At 36.8% G+C, this 17971-nt stretch overlaps 1 protein-coding gene across 1 annotated transcript in view; it reads right to left on the bottom strand.

The window, feature by feature from the left end:
- Positions 1–17971, bottom strand: part of ABI3BP (ABI family member 3 binding protein) — a 151382-nt gene that overhangs the window by 104791 nt on the left and 28620 nt on the right. Inside the window, exons 3-6 of the mRNA XM_088534315.1 lie at positions 16754–16822; positions 13820–13952; positions 5872–6053; positions 4107–4168 (exon numbers count right to left, since the gene is read on the bottom strand). Of these exons, the coding sequence (XP_088390441.1) occupies positions 4107–4168; positions 5872–6053; positions 13820–13952; positions 16754–16822 (446 nt within the window). The remainder of the gene's footprint in view (positions 1–4106; positions 4169–5871; positions 6054–13819; positions 13953–16753; positions 16823–17971) is intronic.

Genomic DNA, 17971 nt, shown 5'->3' with positions numbered 1-17971 from the left:
TATAACATGTGGTGCCATTAAATTGTAGATAAACCCTTTTGAGATCAAAGTCAAAAACGAGAAAACTAGCTATACTTTCAGGAAAAATAGCATATTCTCTTAGAAACACACACTGTGCATACAAAGGATATCAGTCCAAGAAATCTGATTACTAAGATCTACTTTGGAAAAGAAGCAGGACAGCAAAATGGGAAAGCAAGGAGATTATAATTCATAGAACTTCCCAAGCAAAGTTAGACGAAGAAAGAGGCTGCTGCACAGCAACAATGCCTAAAAGAGGAAGATGACTAAGTAATGTAATAGCCTTTCACTAGCAACTTACAGAGATGATTAACTGAAAATGAAGAACAGCATGTGAATGTAAGAAAGTTCCATTAACACAGTACAGAATTTCATAGTACTAGTGGGTTTATATATTTGTTATGGGACAAAGCATATTGTTTTGGCTGAAATTCTGTTTATATGTTCAGATTGCCATCTATTTTATCTTAATTCCACACACTGCTTCTCATATTTTAAGGAATCCTAGCAGAAATGGGAAGCAGATGGACCTATACGGCTTTTAGCTGTAACTACATGATTTATAGCAACAGGCAGAATAGACCGTCTTCAGCTCCCATCCAAGAGGATGAACTTCTAGGAAGGTACATGGACCTCTTCTGCCAAATGAGTCAGTGTCTCAGAGTAACTGGGTCCTTTCAAATTCCTGGAATACCACATTATCAGCTGTGACTTGTCCTTTTTTCTATTTCTGATCAGCTTTACAGCTGTAGGACTTCTTTTCAGACAATCTACATTCACAAATGCTTGTGCTATGAAGGCATAACCAGCCTCTCTCTATCATATTCATAGATCGATTCACAATCAAAAGATTACAGTTTCATGGGAAATAAAATGAATGGTGGGGCTCCAGAGCTAGTCATCATATTTGCAGGCTATCTGGCTGCACTGACAGGTTCCTAGAATACCAAGGATATCCTTGGATATCAAGGATCCTAAAATACCAGGGAAGGCAGCTGTTTATTTTACAAAAGCTGTTACTGTCTGTCACCGAGTGACAACTTTGCACTGGTATCAACATGGTGTGAAATTAAGAGTAGGTTTCAATCACTATCATTTATGAAAAATATAAAGTCATTTTGGTTTCATACAGCTCGTTTTTCTTTATTAGTAGTAAGGTTGATCACTCTATTTTGCATTATATTGAAAAAAAATCAGTTTCAAATGTTCAGCTTCTGAAATACTTCTAGCACTGTTATTTAGATGACTAATGAGTGGGATGAAATCCAGGTATCAGAAGATGTCACCCATTTTATTGGGCTTCTCAGTCTCTATAAAGGCCCTAGCGCAGGTATTTTTATGTCCACTAAAACTTACTACTCGATCAAACCACTTCAAAAACATGAGCATATCACTAGTAGGAATGGATGTTTAAACTGTGTTTTCCCGACAGACAATACAAAGCATGCAAAGATTAGGAGACTGAGGCATCTCCATGAAAGAAGGATGGCAATAATGTACTGCCTTAACATCAGTCAAAAAGTAGAGGTGAGCTGTATCAAATGTGACGTATCTTTACCTCTGACCATGCACCTATGGCAAACTGCATAAAGGATCGCACTTCTCAGACATTTTGTCAGAGGATATAAAGATGTTTTGTCAAAAGGTCAAAAAAACTCAGACTGGAAAAGCTTTTAGAATGCAGCCATTTTTTCATCTGGAATTTAACACATGACAGAAGGTGAGATTCCCACTGTCTGGCTGGGAAGAAAAAAAAAGTCAAAAACTCAAAAGGGGTCTCCACCCTTCCGACTGGCGTTATGAAACTACAGGAACTTAAGAGAAAGAAGAGGAAATTAATCTCTAGGGCACATTCTCCGCCCTGCCACAACCCACTGTCACAAAGGGAAAAAGCACGATCACCCCCAGAGTTCCCTCTTCTTTTTTTCTCTTTTTTTTTTCCACCTCCCTTATCTTCCTTTTTTCTTTATTTATTTTTTCTTTCTTTTTCTTTTCTTTTTTTTTTTTTTTTTTTTTTTAAATGGGTTCCATTTGCCAAGAGAAATACTAGCTGATATGGAACTGGCATTGAAAAGGCAGAATGATTAGGAGGACTGGTAATGTTCCTTTAATACAGCCTCTAAAAATGTCTCCTTAAGGAGATGGAGCTAGAACAAAGCCGATGTAAGTCAGTCTTTGGAGCAAAATGTGGCACAAACAATGTTTGGCCCAAATAACACTCCTTCTGGCTTTGCACTGATGATGCAATTGCATCGCTGAAACGTACTCCACCTAGTACTCTGGAAACTGAAGTAATACCGAAAACTTAAGGGCTGGCTTGTTGTCTGCATCCCCACCTTTGTTTTATTTCTTTTTGCACTGCTGAAGTGAAAATGGCAAGAAAATTTTTAGAATAAACTTATTCTATAGAATATTTTCAGGCCACTTCTGTGGCAAGCAATAGAGCAGTATTGCTCTGGGAAGCTGGCTAAAAAGACTAGATGTTTTGCTTTAGTCCTCATTACATGCTTAAGCTGTGCAAATATTTGGAGAACTATTTTAGCTCGCTTTCTCAGGACTCCTCTCACATAAATGGCAATCTTGGTGTCACAAAGCTGGCACAACAGAGTTAAGGTCTTGGCATACAGGGGTTGCTAGCAAAAAAGGAAAAAAAATGAGTTGTTTGTATCCTGGAGGTCAGAATAAAATACCTGGTCTCGGACTGTCACATGCAGCTTCAAAGACAGCTTGAGATTACAGGACCAATGGGAAGAACAGTAGATGTGTCTTCATCAACACAACAAGATTAGTATTTTCATGAATATCCAACCAAGTGGCCATATATTACTCACACGTAAAACATTTTCCCCTGAATGGGAATCATTACTGTGTTTCCAGTAACTGTGGCACATTTTTTACTGCTCTGATTCTGAATGTAATGCTATAATTAAAGTATTACTGTCCTAAATTAATACTTAATTCTTCCTCCAAAAGAAAATGCATGGATTGTGATTTGATTCCTGAAGGATTTCCAGGTCACTATTAGGGACAATTTACAGTATTATACAAAATTATGTAGGCAGAATGAAAAAAAAATGGCCATTGAATGGCCATTTCCTACTATGAAAAAGGAAATCATAGCACAGAACTGTGAACAACAGACCCAGGGAGTGTTCCTTTATAAAAATTGCTTATGAACTAAGATTCTTAAATGGCTGAAGGAACAGAGATTTCAACAACTTTTCTTAGTAAGTTCTCCGTTAGTCTATCTGATTGATAGTTCCTTAAAAAACAAACAAGCCCCCCACCAGAAGAGAACTTGTAACTTCTGAAACTTGCATTTTGAAGAAAAAGTAAGAAAAAGAAATAGGGAGTAAAGTTTAATCTTATATAAAAGACAGCAATGCTCAGGAGTCAGGAATAAAATGTCTATTTTCCACTGTATTAAGACTAGTCTACTAAGAAGCTCAATCTATTCTCCCTTCATTTCTGCTTCACTTCTTGAAAGCAAAATATTTCTGTATGTGAATCTACGAATCTGCCTATTGAGTTTGAAAGACAAACTAAGATGGCCTTTCCAGCTCTTTTGGTTCTGCAAACACCTCTATCATATATGAAAACTACTATTGAATTCCTTAGGAATACTAATTGTTTCAGGTGACCTGAATATATAAAAGATACCTCTGTGAAAAAAAAAAATGCACTATGTAATCACAAAATGGATTCTCTGCAAGTACAGGCCATAACTACAGGAGATTATTTGAACATGATAAATATCACTGGTTAGCAAATCTGACTACCACAAGCTGAAAAGAATAAGCTCAGTTTTACATTTAGAGTTTACATATTGAAACTATTAGCTTCATCTTTTTTAAGCCAGAATCAATAGGTCTGATCATTGCCACCACTGCTCAGTCATTTCATCAATATACACATGAAGTGCCTTTCTATACAAGCATTCAGTCTTAGATTTAACAAATTTCTGGTATCAGGGATCTGTGGCCATAATCTCTTTTTCACTTACTCTAATAGGGAAAATTTTACCATACAAAATCAAATCTGTTATCAAGAATAATAATCAAAAATAATAGACTATTTTTGCATACCTGTGTTTGGGTACTAGGTACCAACTTGTACATATTCTGGAGTTGTCCGTTTACTTTTTTATCTGATTTGACAGAAAGAGAAATCAATACATGGTTACTTTTTGTTTTTGTTTTTTCAAAGAAAAGCAAAACAAGTTTCTTCAGTTACTGTAAACAGCTTTTTCAATAACTGAGAAAATAAGCAGAATTATTATAGGGTATAAGAATACACTGTGGAGCAGTTTTCTTTGGTGTCCTTTCTCCAGATTTTTTTATTATTATTACTTAAATGTGCAAATTCTCTTCTTCCTATATTGACAGGAAGGATATCAAACATATTCTTTTTTTCTACCTCAGCGGGTAATTGAGTCGAAGGGGTCTTTGGGACTTCCTAAAGAGAAGTCTTAGTCAGAGATGTCCAAGATAATTATTTAATCAAATTAATATAACTGAGAAAATTAATTTGCAACAAAGAAACTTGAATGAAGAGGAATTACTCCATCCCACTCTGTCAGGCTGGTACCACCAACAGGTGCTGTTTAAAAACAGCGTATTTTAACTCAGACCAAAGTAACTGATAGATTTGATTCTCCCATTTTCTCCACAGCCTTTTCCTGCTGTACCAGGAAGCAGGTACAAGCTACTGAGACTTGAAGTCTCACAAGCTTCCTGTGACAGAGCTGTAAATAGAAAGGAGTTACTGTCCCTTCCCCCCAGGTCTACAATGTTGTATTCTAACATGATGCTTCAAACTTTGTTTACATCTTCCATCTAGGCACTAATCCACCCTTTTCAAATCAACATATCCATAAACAAAAATCAACATCCATAATGATTGATATATATCTTCACTGTTCTTTATAAAATGGTCAAAAGAAAAAAAAAAAAAAGCTATAATAAATTTTCAATTGGAAGACCTTCAGGTTTACAGGCTCTCACAAAAAATTTTTCAGTGCTTGATAATTTCTCTGGAACAGGACCTATTACTGGTCCGTTGAATAATCTTTGGTAAAGCTGGCTTTTCTCTTTTGGTGCTTGCTTTCACTGAGCATTATTTCACTAGATCTTTTCTAATCTGCCAATATATATATAATATTCATGGCACAATATCTTTGTTAAAACTCCTTTTTTATTATTCCAAATATGTAACTGTCCATGAATTAAGTGTTCATTCTGTTCACAACCATCCCAATATTTTCTTAATGGGCTGCATAGCAATTTAATTTCAGATCTCCTAGAAATTCATTTCTGGACAATAACAAAAAGATCCATTTAAAGGATTTTTTTTTTTTAACCATGTGTCAAACTTTTTATATCCCATCTCACTAAGATGTAGACTAAAAACTGATGCCTAACCCTTTCTTTGAAGGATTATGTTGTCCAGACAGTTCTTGGGACCAGAACCAGAAAATCCTTAGTATTTTGGAATTACAAAATGCAGACATAAAGGGAAACAGCAGCTCCCAGTATTTAGTTGTTTTGTTGTTAATATGTAAGTTTATATTCTCAAAAAAGAAACGTCATTTGAAAAGAATAAAAACTCTGACAAGGAAGTATCTTTCAAGCCTCTGCTATTTGCAATGAGAAGAAAGCGTTTGTCAAAAAGAGTAGGTGATAGTTTTTCAAATATGTACTATTTCTATTGTCAACAATACCTAAAATAATTGGTTGGGGCATAGGGATGGAATTCAAACAAGGAAAAATTGATCAGCAGTTTAAATAATATTTTGATACCAATAGAAAAGATGTCAAACTGGGTATCTATTAATCATTGCTAAATACTTACTAGATAGAACTGTCTTGTGATTTAGAGTCTTGCTCCAAACACTATCCTCGATGTTGTCTTTAACTCCAAATTCATAAAGTGTGTTTGGCTTCAGGTTGTCCACCACTGTCTCTGTAACAGGGCAAAGCTGAAAAACCCATTTCTTTTCTTTATCCTTTTCTCTGTAGCGAACTGTATAGAACCTGTTTAACAAAAACAAGCACATGAAGATGGACATGTTTGCGTGTGCGTGTGCACGTGCATGTGTGTGTAACCCGCCGTCCTACAAATACGTATATTATATCAAGAAAAAAAATGGCATTCTCATTATTCATACGGTTTGCAAACAAGCATGTGTGGTTCTGACCACAAACTGCAAGCTCATCCTACAAGCAATTTCTGTGATCATCTGACATATGCCAGAGCTACGCAATGCAATCATCAGCCTATTAGTCAGGAAGCCTCAATCAGTTTTTTAAAGTCTTTTATATTTGGCCAGGGTAAGGTGTTTCCCCTAAAATTAGTCCAAAAATATGCTCAAGGGAAAAACACTAATAGCTGACCTTTATGCAATACATTGCTCATTTTGTGATCCCAGAATTTGTTGTTCACATTTAAAACAAAAGACTAAACCACAATATTAGTTTTGGCAGTTTAAAATCCACGACGTGATGAATACAGACACGTTATGAAATTAAAAAAAAAAAATCTATAGAAATTGCCTAATTCCATCAAGCAGCACCACCCTGGAAAGCATGGCTGCAATGCTACTGGCTAGAAAGGAACACAACATAAATGATCAAAGTTATGGCACAAGGGCTCCACCACCTTCTACAGTGTCTCATCTTCAATGTACATACTGTATGACTGTCTTTTTTTTTTTTTTTGTACAAAAAGAAAAAAGATAACTAGGCAAGGTCTGGCAACTTTTCCCAAGTATTACTGGAAATTGTTACATATATCAGAAATCAAATCCATCTATTGTTCTTATCCTTGTCACATTTACATCAGCTGAAAAAAATGATGAATTCCAGACAATTGTATTTTCCCCACTTAACTAATAGTTGCTGGAGAACCAACACTATAAACCAAACAAAACTCTGAAGTTTTATTTTCACAATCCGTGCCTGAGAGTCACTCAGCAGCAAAAAAAGAAAAACAAATTTTCTTAGTTTGCTTTGGGAGATTTAATCCAGATATTACATAGGAAAATATATGCAGATAAAGGAGAGGAGATCCAGAGAAAACAACTAAAATGGGCTTTAATTAAGTTGCCAAAATTTAGCAATTTGCAGAAAATATTAGTGAAAGGCAAAAGGGAAATTTATACTTTGCTATTAAAAAGCAGTCCAAGGTGAGGCAAGTATCAGCACTGCAAAATACATTCTTTGACAGGTATGGGATAAAAGTAAAGTTTGCTTTCTCTGCACCAAAAGTACAAGTTCTTCTGTTTTATTAGTGACAGTTAAGAAATTTGGGGTTGGATTACCTATACAAGAGAGAGATTATTGAAGCTACTAAACGGTAATCCACTAGATTATAAAATTAATGTCTGTGTTAGCTCATGACCCTCTTCATTTGCTATACTATTTTACATTCAAAACACGCTAAAATCTATCTCAAAGTGGATTTGCTTTTCGGTAATGATTAAAGTTGTCCATGAGCATGACAGTACCCCTCTGGGTCTGGAATACTTTCTTAGAAATAAAATTTATGTCTTTATCACTCTGAGAGTCCTGAGCAGGAAAATATATATATACATATATATATATATTTTTTTTTTCAAATGCATAGAAATACTTATTGTTTTCCCTGAAATGTATTTGCTACCTTTTTCCCCTCTAAACCCAATGTTGTTTTCCTCCTCAAAACATTCAGAACAAGTATATCAGAGGACACGTTAAATAACAAGTTTAAGAATGCCAGTGTCACGTCAGTCTTCGAAAAAGGCAAGAAGGAGGACCCAGGCAACTACAGGCCAGTGAGCCTCACCTCCGTCCCCGGAAAAGTGATGGAACGGCTCATACTGGCCGTTGTCTCCAGGCACGTGAAGGACAAGAGGTGCTCAAGAGTAGTCAGCATGGATTCACCAAGGGGAAATCTTGCTTGACTAATCTGATAGCCTTCTATGATGGAATGACCAGCTGGATAGATGAGGGGAGAGCGGTGGATGTCGTCTATCTCGACTTCACCAAGGCTTTTGACACCATCCCTCACAACATCCTCCTGAGCAAGCTTCCGAAGTGTGGGATAAATGAGTGGACAGTGAGGTGGATTAGGAATTGGCTGGATGGCAGAGCTCAGAGGACAGTGATTAGTGGCACAGAGTCTAGTTGGAGGCCTGTAGCTAGCGGTGTCTCCCAGGGGTCAGGCCTCGGTCCAGTCCTGTTCAATTTATTCATCAATGACCTGGATGAAGGCACAGAGTGCTCCCTCAGCAAGTTTGCTGACGATACCAAACTGGGAGGAGTAGCTGATACCCCAGAGGGCTGTGCTGCCATCCAGAGGGACCTGGACAGACTGGACAACTGGGCGGTGAAAAACCTCATGCAATTCAACAAGGCCAAGTGCAAGGTCCTGCACCTGGGGAGGAATAAGCCCAGACACAAGTACAGGCTGGGGACTGACCTTCTGGAGGGCACCTCTGCAGAGAAGGATGTGGGTGTCATGGTGGACGACAAGTTGACCATGAGGCAGCAGTGTGCCCTGGTGGCCAAGAAGGCCAATGGGATCCTGGGGCGTATCCAGCAGGTGGAGGGAGGTGATCCTGCCCCTCTACTCAGCCCTGGTGAGGCGACATCTGCAGTATTGTGTCCAGTTCTGGGCCCCACAGTACAAGAGGGATGTGGAGCTGCTGGAGAGAGTCCAGCGCAGGGCTACGAGGACGATCAGGGTCCTGGAACATCTGCCCTATGAGGAGAGGCTGAGGGAGTTGGGCCTGTTCAGCCTGGAGAAGAGAAGGCTGAGAGGGGACCTGAGCAGTGTCTATAAGTACCTCAAGGGAGGCAGTGAGAAGGATGGTGCTGGCCTCTTTTCAGCCGTGGCCACTGACAGAACTAGAGGAAATGGCCAGAAACTGAAGCATCAAAAGTTCCATAGGAACTTAAGGAAAAATTTCTTGACAGTGAGGATGACAGAGCCCTGGAACAGGCTGCCAAGAGAGGTTGTGGAGTCTCCTTCTCTGGAGATCTTCAAAACCCGCTTGGACACAGTCCTGTGCCACGTGCTCTAGGTGTCCATGTGTGTGCAGGACGGTTGGACTAGATGACCTCTAGAGGTCCCTTCCAACCTTAAGCATTCTATGAAAAGTAAAGCAAGACAAGATTTTACTAGTTATTACCACACCATCATCAGGCCCTAACATATATCATACCAGCCTTTTTTCTGAAGGGGTTGGTCAAAATTTTCCTTTGCTAGATGGGCTCCCATTTCATATGTGTCTTTTGCAATTTCAGGTTTAAAGAGAGAGTAAATAGAATTAGTAATGAATATCCACTCTCATCTTAGAAATTCTTGGAACATCACAATAAGGGCATTATTAATCCACATCTTTCTTTACTTCTGTGGTCTACTCACACTTTATATGTCAAGCAATATGTGATTTAGCTACAAGCTAGACTGGCAAAGAATGATTTTACAATAAATTAGCGTCAGTGTTAACATGACAAGCAGGTCCTCTCCTCTCTTCTCTTAACCTCTTCATGCATAACTTCAGAGACATGAACACAAACTGAGCAGCTTACTTGAAATTTCTGCCACAAATAAATAAATCCCATCTGAAGCACAAATGAATCTTGCAGCACTCAGTACAGTTTTGGAAGAGATTAAGTATAGACAGATTAAGAAATATGATGCAGAAATAAAACTAGCTATTTTCTTTCCAGCTTATCTGAAAAAGGAAATCTTCTTTTTCTTTTATATTATCCTTATGTTTTCCTGCCTTATTTAAATGGAATAATTATGAAGTAATTGTATTTGGTGGAAAGAAAACATACTTATTCATTTCCATTCAAGATTCAAATCGGGAGCTGCATCAGAAGAGAGCATAAGTCCTTCCATCCCCAAAATGTTGTTTCTTCTAATAATCTTATAAGTGGATGTCCTGTTTGCCTCTACTGAATACAGAGAGCGGAACATATCTTGACACCTGCAAATTCCTTCTCCATAACATTATGTAAAATACCAAGAAAACAAATTCAAGTTAAAAATCATCTTTCTATGAATTTCAGAAGGCTATAAAACATCTGACAAGGAAACTGTCGCAGATGTGCCAAACTGTACCTCTAGAAACAGACACATGGAGCATAGGAGAAATGCGCTCCGCTCCCTAGTTTTCCAAGCCTGTAAAAACTTCACAAAGGATGTAGCTATTTCGTCAGAAACATGCCATAACTGGTACTAAAAAAAATCTGACGGTGATGACAGAACTTCTGCAATCTATTTCAATAGAAGGAAATCAAAGTTCAAGTTAGCAATCTGCAAAGCAACTCCAAATACTATAAATGTCCAAACTGTACACCAACATGCACTTCTGGAGAACTAATATCATTTATTTGCAGACAATGAATTCAGAAATGGGATATTTTGTTATTAGAGAATAATAATTCCTTGTTAAATCTGACAGCAAACTGCCAAACACAAATAAAAAGGATGCCTCTATACTTTTTATGCTGGATTTTTTGGTTTTTGCAACCCACAACAAGGCAGCTGAAAGCTAGCCTTTTTCTTATGTAAGAGCAAAATATGATGACTGTCTCATCAAAATCATCATTCATGTTTTTCCTTTGGAAATTAATGGAAATCCTGCTCCCTTCTTTGAAGAGAAAAATTGTAGGCTAGACCAGCAAAACACTGAGTTTTCATGTATCAGTATAAATGACACTCTCTTGCCAAAAATGTCACCGTCATTTCTCTAATGGTTAACCAAATTCTTTTCTAGTACAGTCAAATATTTGGGTCCAAACAGCTAAATCCTGGAAAACGTGTAAGACAGATGGTTTTATGAAATTTCCAGACTAAGTCAGTTTGTATAAATACTATGAGTTTTTTGGAAACTGATCCAACCCAAAACTCCAAACAAATTAATTATGACTATTTTAGATGCACAAAGCAGTAAACAAACCATTAAGCCTTGGAGATATAGCAACATTTCTGATCTGTGGTTTTATGCTGTCACAGATAAAAGATTATAAAACCTATTACATTTTTGTGAATGTGAATGCAATCAGACTTTTTAAGAGACTATTCACATACATATATGCTCGTTTTTTTATAGTTAGATGTTATTAGATGCATAGCATAACATTTAATTTCAGAAAGGAAATCTGGAAATGGTTTCAACTATGATTTTTCAGATGTCTAGTATTTCACAAATCGCCACATAGTATTAAGTATAGCATTTCCCTTTTACTGCCAATTTTAATTGAAAGCAATGGACACCAACAGATGTAAGAAAAAAGAAAGAGGCACATCCCTGATGGCTACAGTTAAGTTTGCAAAGCATTTGCTAATGCAGTTTTCACTCTTACATGATCTTTAATACTCACTTTTTAAAATTCTTTATTTAAGTTAAATTACTTAATTGAACTGTAGCATTAGAGGCTCCGAAGAATGACAGGCTGACAACCAATCAATCTTTCGGTGTTTAAACAAACTTTCTGCCCACTGTCTCACAGCAGTAACTCAAAAGCATCTGAAATTACAAAAGCTCATTTGTTGCAGTATGTTTTCCTTAAGGAATTCTGCTAAGTTTAAAAGCCGTTTTCTATGACATCTGAAACACAAACTGTGATTAAGTTGCCAGTTGTATGGCGACACAGATTTGTAGATATGCCCAAAAGGGAATGCATGAAGCTAACTCTGAATTTGGCATTTTAAAAATCCTGCTTCTGTGTGCTGTGTAACATAAGAACTAAGTATGGATTTTTCCTTTTGTCTCCTCTTTATTTTTTTTTTATTTTACTTTTCAGGAGTGGAAACAGATACAGAGTTAGAAAAACCTGCAAAAAATATAAACATGAATTAGGATATTTATAACATAGATAGTCAAATTTAAGTAACATACATGTAAATTTGTCAATTCTTAAATTAGATATGCTGCATGAAAACAGCCTGCCTTCACATTTACTATTTCTATTGCACATATATCTGAAGCTTCCTTGTTTTTATATTCAGACCACTCAGTACAGTAAAATATACTGTTCCTATCTATAAAACCTGTCTGTCTTGCAGGGGATTCATGCATTTTCTGATCTTTCCCTCCCCTTTGACAAGCTACTGAAGTCCTGTTAAGACCCTGCTCTGTTTTGGGAGTTGTTCTAAGCACCAGTAAGGCCAGGAAAAGGTTACATAATAGCAGACTCTCTCTCTCTCTTTTATTTATTTTTATTTATTTTTTATTTTTTTTTAAAGAACTGGATGGATAGTAAATATGCCCACAGTGTGTGAATTATGACAGGTCTACCTCATATTGGTATAAGAAAATAAAAGATGCTGAGAAATTTAACAGTGTTGGTGGAACATTTCTGGTGTTATTAAATTATTAACAATTACATAAAACTAAATTATTTGTTGTTGTTTTTTATTGTTGCTGTTTGGGTTATATGTTTTTTGAATTCGAGTGCTAAGGCTCTGACCAGAGATGATGTTAACTTCAAGGAGGTTCTGAAATTTATGCAGTCCACCCCAATTGCAGGGGCTATCATTGCTTCTAACAAGCAAAGAAGATTTTGGGTTATCTTGCAGAAAATGTGCAGCACTTTATTGCCTCATGCTCTTCATTTCTGGAAAGTTGTATGAAAATAACTGAAAGATGGTTTGCTTAAAAATGGCATGGATAAAGCTCCTTCATTGGAGTTGCAATAAACAACTATATTTTAATTGTTTCACTGAAGCAACAGAATGAGCTTTGCATCATGATCTAAGTTTGACATTTCTTGCCTCCTATCAATAGTTTTGTTATTAACTCCAAAGGAAGTATTCTCAATAATGCAAACGTGCATTAATAAAGCAAAAGATGATGGTGAGAACCTGGATATATGTATGCATCCTGAACAAAGAAAGAGGAAAACAACAACAAAAAATCATAAAATCGGTGAACAAAGTTCCTCCTCAGGTTTTACAAAACGTTGCATGTTTGAATGGAGCTTCATATTATATAGATAAAAAAACAGCAACAAAAAACTGACATAAGCAGAAGAATTCAAAGAGAGAACCAAAATGTCAGAGCAGAAAAAAATCTCAGTAACAACTTTAACAATCCCAATTCACTCATTTGCTAAGAGTTGCCTAGAACATCATGGTGCACTCCATTGAGAAGCTGTCCAGCATTCTGACTTCTCTAGGAACTGCTACTTGGTGAGCTTTCTCAACCTTCCCACCTGCCACATCTGTCATTAAAAATTACAGCAAAACAAAAAATTTGCAGTAGAAGAAATCTTGTTTTTTTTTAAAAAAAAGACGAAAATTGTATTATAATACAAGGAAAATGGTACAGTGACAAGGACCAATCACAGGAAACAAAAATCAAATACCATTAAAACAAAATGGATAAATCCTCCTTTCAAACTATGGCCAAAGACTGACCTTAATCCTACTTGGCAAGCTTTAAGTCAAAGCATTTCCTATGAATCAACAAAGTTTCTTTGATTAATGCAAACACAAATGAAGGTAAATCCAGGTCTTTTGTTTGCGAAGAGCCAAGGATGTAGAGTAAAACAGCAAGATTTGCACTTCAGTATGTAGGTCCCTGTCTGAATTCACACTCAAAACAAGTAAGTGCTTGTTAAGCATTAATTTAAGCACAGAGAAAACTTGCTTCACATTCAGAATTTTCATGCTCTGAATTCAATGTTTTAATTTCCACCATCACACTTATTCAGTCACACCAGATAATCACATTCATACCTTCAAGCTTGAAATGCTGAATTAAAACATGACCATCATAAAAAAATGTTTTCTGCTACATTACCTGTCACTAGCGCAGTTACTTGTTGCTGTCCAGTCATGTTGAGGGTTGACTAAGATGCCCCAAGAGAGGAAGACAGAGGTTGGGGTCAGAGTCCCGACTACCAGCTGCAGAGGCTTTTGTGTCTTGCTCCGACCTACATAAAAAATAGACCATTTCAATTACAAACGAGTTTCTCCCTCCTGCATCATGTAGGGGAAAATATCTGCAGTTGGATAATGAAAGAAATGAAGATCTACTACTTTTCTAAATTTGAAGGAAAAGGTACAACAGTCATCTCTTTTTCACACTTGCGGTTTCTAATGTAAGATTTTAAACGGGAGGGAGTAGAGGGAGAATCTGTGGTCTCTTTGTTGGCTTCATGATGAAGCAAGTGATACATTGGGAAGGAGGATTACTCCTTCCCTGAAAGTGAGCGAAGAATTGCAGAATGAAGGAGGGAGAAAGAAAGGGAGGACACAACTAGCAAGCTCCAGAATGGCATATTAGGAAACTGTTTAGAAAAGTAGCTGTTGTAATCAATCCTCAGAAACAACAGAAAGTCTTGGACTGCAACACAAGAAGTGTTACATGTAATTCCGAATTTTAGGAAACTTCTCTTTCCCCGTGGCAGAGAAGTTATGATCATCTTGGCAGCACTACAACTGTGTCCAGAGACAGTTCATACTGTCTAGAATACTTTTCAACAAGAATTGGATAAAAAATACAAAAATTCTCTAAATTGTAGGGAGATCTGAGTTGGTGTCTGTATCCAAGAGCCTGCTTTCCTTTCAGACATTTATTAATCTCACATTGTTCAGTTTTTGCATTATATTTAAATTTAATTTTGTTCTGCATGAATTAGCACAAGCATCCTTCACATGGAGGATAAAATTTTGAGCAAAGTTTAAACGCTGGTGGTTGGAAATAAAGAAATCATCTAGAGAAGTCATTGCCAATATGAAGTTTGTGGGCTGCTGCAAGCCCAAGTAGAAACTTTGCTGTATGAGATATCATTTTTATTTAAGAGAAATTAATATATTCTTTATATCAGTTCACCAACTTAAACTATGATCTATACCTCTACTGAAAGAAAGAAATTCACCGGAGGCCAAAAATTCCCAAACATTTAATTCACTGTTGTGAAACCAATCTAAGTCTCTTTCCATGCCTCTTGACCCCAATAGTTTTCTACTTAATAAGCCCCATTGAAAGTCTGAGCTGCATTCCCAAGTAACACGTGTGCAGCTGGACCCACTGGCTGTGTGGGTGTTTTACTGTATATTTATGCAGAACATGACAAGAACAATAACAAAAAAATCCCCCCCTCCCCTCACAAAGATGTTTGATAATGTAAAACACTGTGGAACATATGATACTTTCATGAGGGCAAAAGTACAAACAATTTTCTTGTTTCCTAGGCTGGTTCCTGTCCTCTTTGTCCATTGTTAAACAAAAAGTTAAAACAAACAGTTCACTCAACAAATTATTTGGCAAATCTGTCTACAGTGAAATCCTTTTCTTAATCACTTTCAGAGGAAACATGGAAAATACATGAGTTTTAAGGAAAAGTCAAGTTTTCATCTGACTTGAACTCTTTATACCCTTCCCTTCATGACCAACACACAATCTTTCCATAAGTTCCCAGTTAGAGACTCTAAAGATTTATACACCATAAAAATAGAAAGTACCCACATTATCACCTATTTTGATATCTATGAAAACAGAACTCACAACTCCTCTGTATTAACCGGTATTTGAAATACAGTATATCTTTTAGAAATGTAGCCGATCTTCACAAAATTGCAGTGACTCACCCTACCACAATCCTTGGTATATTTTCCAGTTCGACTCCACTTGCTATTGAAAATGTAGTTCCACAAGAGCTTAAGGAAATCTGTCTTAACAGTTGGGGGTGAGAGAGCTCTGGAACAGGCTGCCCAGAGAGGTTGTAGAGTCTCCTTCTCTGGAGATCTTCAAAACTCGCTTGGATGCAGTCCTGTGCCACGTGCTTTAGGTGACCCTGAGTGTGCAGGGGGGTTGGACTAGATGACCTCTAGAGGTCCTTTCCAACCTTAAGCATTCTATGATTCTATGATCTTCAAATATTGCCCATGATTTAATTATTTTTATATGTAAAGTTGTATGTGAAGGGTAAATCACTTTTCAAGACCTTTTTTAGAGGCATCTAAACATTTTTTTAATATATTTGCTAATGAGAGAGGAATAATTAATTCCAAGTGATTATCAGGAATTAGAGCAAAATCCATAGAAAGATCTGAAAGTACCAATAGTTTACAAATAAATACAAATAGTTTATTCTTTGCAACAGTTCCATGATCCTAAGCAATAAAAGTTCTAACAGTGTTACTATCACTATTAGGGTCGTGTCAATAGTATTTTACACTAAAAAGAATCAATCTCAGTTTTCTGTTCTGCTATGCATAGTTTCAGCTATAAGAATTCCCCTTTCCTCAGCAAATTGCATCAGTAAACTTAGTATTCATTTACATATACACATACACCAAAAGTCATTACCATTTAAGGCATAAAGAACACCAAAATGCCCAGGGATAACAAAAACCTTTAATGGTGGTTTGAAAAGAATTCTCATTATTAAAGTTTAAGCCATCAGATCATTATTTTGCAAAATAAAATGTGCTGAACTTTACCATGTTTATTTTTTCACGTACACCAGTGACCTCTTGAAACATCAAAAATTAGTAATTTAAAAATTACCTCTCATTTATATGAGCTTTTTAGAAAACAGTCTTTACCACTCCTTAATCACCACACGTGACTCATTTCTGACTGGGAAATCCAGGCCTACCCTCCAAATACACGTCCATGGCATTTGGGCATTTGAGTCTGTCACAAACACTTTTCCAGAGAATCCCCATAAAAGCAAGATTCTGTTTTCAATCACGTGGAGAAAGAGATACAGTCATGGTAAAATACCTGAGCAAGATTTCTTGTTATTTGAGTTGCGTGCTGGTCCTACTGAAATTAAATACCGTGGCTCTGCATCTGTAAACAAAAATAAAAAGCAATTAGTATAGACTTGCCATTTTTCTGAGAAGGGAATTAACCTATAATTCATATGAAAAGATGCATGATTCCATGAATGCCTGGTGGGTTATCCTATCTGTGCGATCTTCAGGTATGCTTCCTTCACCAATCATCCAGAAATATGCCAGCCATTGAAAAAAAACCCCATCCCTGCACACAAAATTTGATACTTCCTTTTGATCGAGACATAGCAAAGAGGTGAAGACAACAGGACATACATGCAACATCTCAGCTCAAACATTACGTAGACAGTGAATGAGGAGGAAAACGTAGCTGATGAGAAAGAGGTGATAGTAAAGTAAAAAAGCAGAAAAATAATTAAGCCTGAAGAAATGCTACCAGAAATACCTGCATTCCTGAGCAGAGACTGAGAAGACTTGCCTTGCACTACAAGATTTTCCTAGGCAGTAGCCACTTGTTGACTATTTACCACCTTCCCTATCTCAACCTCTGGCACATGAGCAGCAGAAAAAAACGAAGGAATTTGCCTACTGAATGGTATAATTGTATTCACACAGTACTTTTCAAATTATTCTAGCAGAAAATCAGAAATGGTCCTATGCTCTTTTATATACCTACAATCTAAGAGAAAACAATATATCGATGCGGCACGTTGTACCCTGTTGAAAGGTTGTACCCTGTTGTTCCCACTGTTATATATCCATATAGCGTATCCACGTGTGGATTACTCTAGTGGTTGCTGATGCTGTCAACGAGAAAGACTTCCAAGATCAGAGTCTGCTGATGTAGGTACCTTTAAACAGTATTTCTATCATCAGCTAGAAAAGAATCAACTTTAAAGCAAGACCCAGCATCGGTACCTAGTGGCGATTTTTTTTACGATGCCAAAACAGAGTCTGCTTTCTTTGTATGCATAATAATTTCCTTCTTCTGCTGCTGCTAGTCACATTACACTGGTATGTCTTATGAAGAGAATTGGTTTTAATGCACATGTTTTTATAAAAGATGTTTTGAACACACTAGCTATGATGTTTCAAGGAGTTACAAGAGCACTACCACAGGGTGGACCTGTCTTAATGACTACAAAATATCCTATATACGTTTTTAATGAGTAACATACGAAATTCCACTTTTAAAATTAGAAGT

This window comes from Tinamus guttatus, unplaced genomic scaffold, assembly GCF_059628265.1.
Source record: "Tinamus guttatus ecotype Peru unplaced genomic scaffold, ASM5962826v1 Tinamus_guttatus_pri_ptg000035l, whole genome shotgun sequence".
NCBI lineage: Eukaryota > Metazoa > Chordata > Aves > Tinamiformes > Tinamidae > Tinamus > Tinamus guttatus.
The sequence above is the reverse complement of the archived record's forward strand: the minus strand, read 5'-3'. Positions and strand labels throughout refer to the sequence as shown.